This window comes from Galeopterus variegatus, unplaced genomic scaffold, assembly GCF_000696425.1.
Source record: "Galeopterus variegatus unplaced genomic scaffold, G_variegatus-3.0.2 Scaffold5246, whole genome shotgun sequence".
Lineage (NCBI taxonomy): Eukaryota > Metazoa > Chordata > Mammalia > Dermoptera > Cynocephalidae > Galeopterus > Galeopterus variegatus.
The window spans coordinates 24833-27860 of NW_007731357.1; the positions used below are offsets into that span (position 1 = coordinate 24833).

The window sequence follows — 3028 nt, forward strand, 5'->3', positions numbered from 1 at the left end:
CTGAAACCTGATTAAAAACATTTGTATCATACGTAACAGATTAATGGACTATACTACATCAATATAAATATCTGATTATCGTTAAAAATAATCAATAGTCTTGTATAATAATATGCCACCCAAAGAGCTGAAACTCAGTGTGACCACAATATTTCCTAAAAGTGATTAACTATTTGACTTCAAAGAAAAGATCAAAGTGTTTCTTAATGACCAACTAGTTTATTTTTTTTCCTTTAATAACTGAGAACCAGCAAAACAAACATTAACTTGGTGATTTTAGATTAAAAGGAGAGGAACAAGTTCATAGCATTCTTTCATGAGAATCTAGGCTTTGGTATAGATAAAGTGCAGGTAATTTAAAAAAAACAAAAACAAACCTTGATTTACTTTATTCCTTCCACTTTAAGGTTAAAATCTCGTACATCAAACATAAGTGAAATGACAGCCTGGCAGGCTATCTGAAACAAACATGTTTTCTTATAAGGAAAGAGTTCCATGGGGATTGTTCACAGCTATGTAAACCTGAAGGTCACTGCCCTGCAGCTTTCAACTTACAGCACTCAGAACTTCATCTCTGTGCCCTTCCACACCTCCAAATATTGCCACCAGAGTGTCCGTTTGGATATTCCACAATCGTAAAGCATGATCTAGTATAAACATACAAAAAATTAAGATAAACTTTTATCATTCATTTACTATGAATTTTCAATACCTCCTTAAAGAAGTAAAAACTACAAAAGCTTGAATTTAAGTTATGCAAAGTAAAGACTAAGAATGAAAAATCCATATTAGACAGCAACTTAAAATATTTACCTCTCATGTAGCATTAACTAATCTAGATAAGAAATATTTATGTGGTTGTGAAAATATTTTAAGTTTATTTACCTTAAATAATTTTCTTTAAATAATATCCTAATTTGATGGAGATATACTCAAACTTTTGAGATAAAATAAATACTTAGGGATTTGACATAAATAACTTTATATTAGGCCACAGAACAAAATGCTAGGCTTTTCTCTTCACCACACTTACATTAACAAATTGAAGGGAACTGAGTAGATTTATAAGATTTCTACATTAAGGTCAAAATATGATTAAAAATTACATACATAATATAATAATCCTTTAAAAATTATAGCTGTAATTTGAACAATCTTTTCTAGTAAACGTTAATAAAGAATATACAGCAACAGAAATGTCACGTAGACATACTGTACATGAACACGACATTAACATAGAACATAATACCATGAGACAGTAATACATTGTGTCAACAATGGAAATTAATATTACTGTAAAAAATAATTTCTTAATTCCAACTGTGAACAAATTTTTGTGTGAACATTTATTTTTAATTGTTAGGGACACACACACACACACACACACTCCCCCTCACACATATTCCCCCCCCACACACACACACACACTCCCTCCCCCCCACTGGTAACTCTATGTTTAACATTTTGAGGAACTGTCCCCCTCACACATATTCCCCCCCCACACACACACACACTCCCTCCCCCCCACTGGTAACTCTATGTTTAACATTTTGAGGAACTGCTAGACTGTTTTTCAAAGTGGTTACATTTTACATTTCCACCAGCAATGTTTGAAGGGAGTTCCAATTTCTCCATATCCCAGTCAACACTTATTGTCTGCCTTTTTTTATTACAACCACCCTAAGTAGATGTGAAATCACATCTCATTGTGGTTTTGACTTGTATTTCCCTACTGATTAATGATGTTGAACATCTTTTCATGTGTTCACTGACTACTTGTGTATGTTCCTTGGAGAAATGTCTATTCAGAACTTTTGCCCATTTTTTAATTGGGTTGTCTTTTTATTGTTGAGCTGTAAGAGTTCTTAATAAATGTCCCTTATTAGATATACTATTTATAGATATTTTCTCCTGTTCTTTAGGTTGTCTTTTTATTTTCTTGATGGTATCATTTGCAGCAAAATTCCTACTCATTTTGAAAAGCTGTTTGATTTAAAAAAAAAAAAAAATGCCCTTACTGACACAATAAGGGAAAATCAGGGTTAAAAATTATGATACTTAGAACAATGTCACAGTGAGGCATTATGACCTATTCTCTGAGCCCAACTACTGTTATCAAGACACAAGAAAAAGTAATCAATTCTTCCTAGATGGGGTGATTTCCAAACTTAACACCTTGGCAGTTACAGAAAAATGACACTGAAACATTTTCATATTAGAGATTTAATTTGAAGACATTCTTTAATCTGAGTAGATTGCCAGGGAGATTACAGGTATAACAAAACAAGGCTAAGAAAAGAATAAACTTGTCTAGAAAAACAAAGCAGAAATGTAAAGAGGAAAACGCAATCAAGAGGAGAATGCAGAAATAACCTAACTTATTTCAAAGAGATCAGAAATGATTAAGAGGCCTGTCTAAACACAGAATAAACTTTAATGCCAGTACAGGCATAAAGAGCAATGCAAGGCTTTTTCTTTATAAGAAATACTTCAGGGCCAGCCCGGTGGCGCACTGCTACAGTGCGCCGCTTGTGAGCGCGGCGGCGCTCCCGCCAAGGGTTCGGATCCCACATACAGACCGGTTCCGTTCACTGGCTGAGCGAGGGGCGGGCGCAGCACCGAGGGTTGCGATCCCGTTGCCGGTCCCCGGCCCGGTACGGGCGCGACACTGAGGGTTGTGATCCGTTGCCGGACACGAAAAAAGACAAAAAGAAAAAAAAAAAAAAGAAATACTTCAAAGAGCTTATGCTGGAGAACTTAGTATTTGACGGAATTCCATAGGGAATCCTTTATAAAACAGAAGCTTTTAAAAAATTTTTTTAAAGCAATATGGATTTTCATATGCGGAATTTCTTATTATATAGTTGGACAGAGTGATGGTAACTGGTAAGATAATTTGCAAAACTGGCTTAAAAACTTTTTAAAATGTCATAACTTTGGTGATAAGCCACCTAAAATTGATGAAACAATGTAATTATTCAACTGAGGATAAAGCTTTAGAACTATCACAATACAATATGGTAAATAA

General features: G+C 34.3%; 1 protein-coding gene across 2 annotated transcripts in view; it reads right to left on the reverse strand.

Moving 5' to 3' along the window:
• EED (embryonic ectoderm development) overlaps positions 1–3028 on the reverse strand; it is a 31290-nt gene that overhangs the window by 15624 nt on the left and 12638 nt on the right. For both annotated transcript variants that reach the window (XM_008589140.1, XM_008589139.1), the window contains exon 7: positions 556–647. In XM_008589140.1, the coding sequence (XP_008587362.1) occupies positions 556–647 (92 nt within the window). The remainder of the gene's footprint in view (positions 1–555; positions 648–3028) is intronic.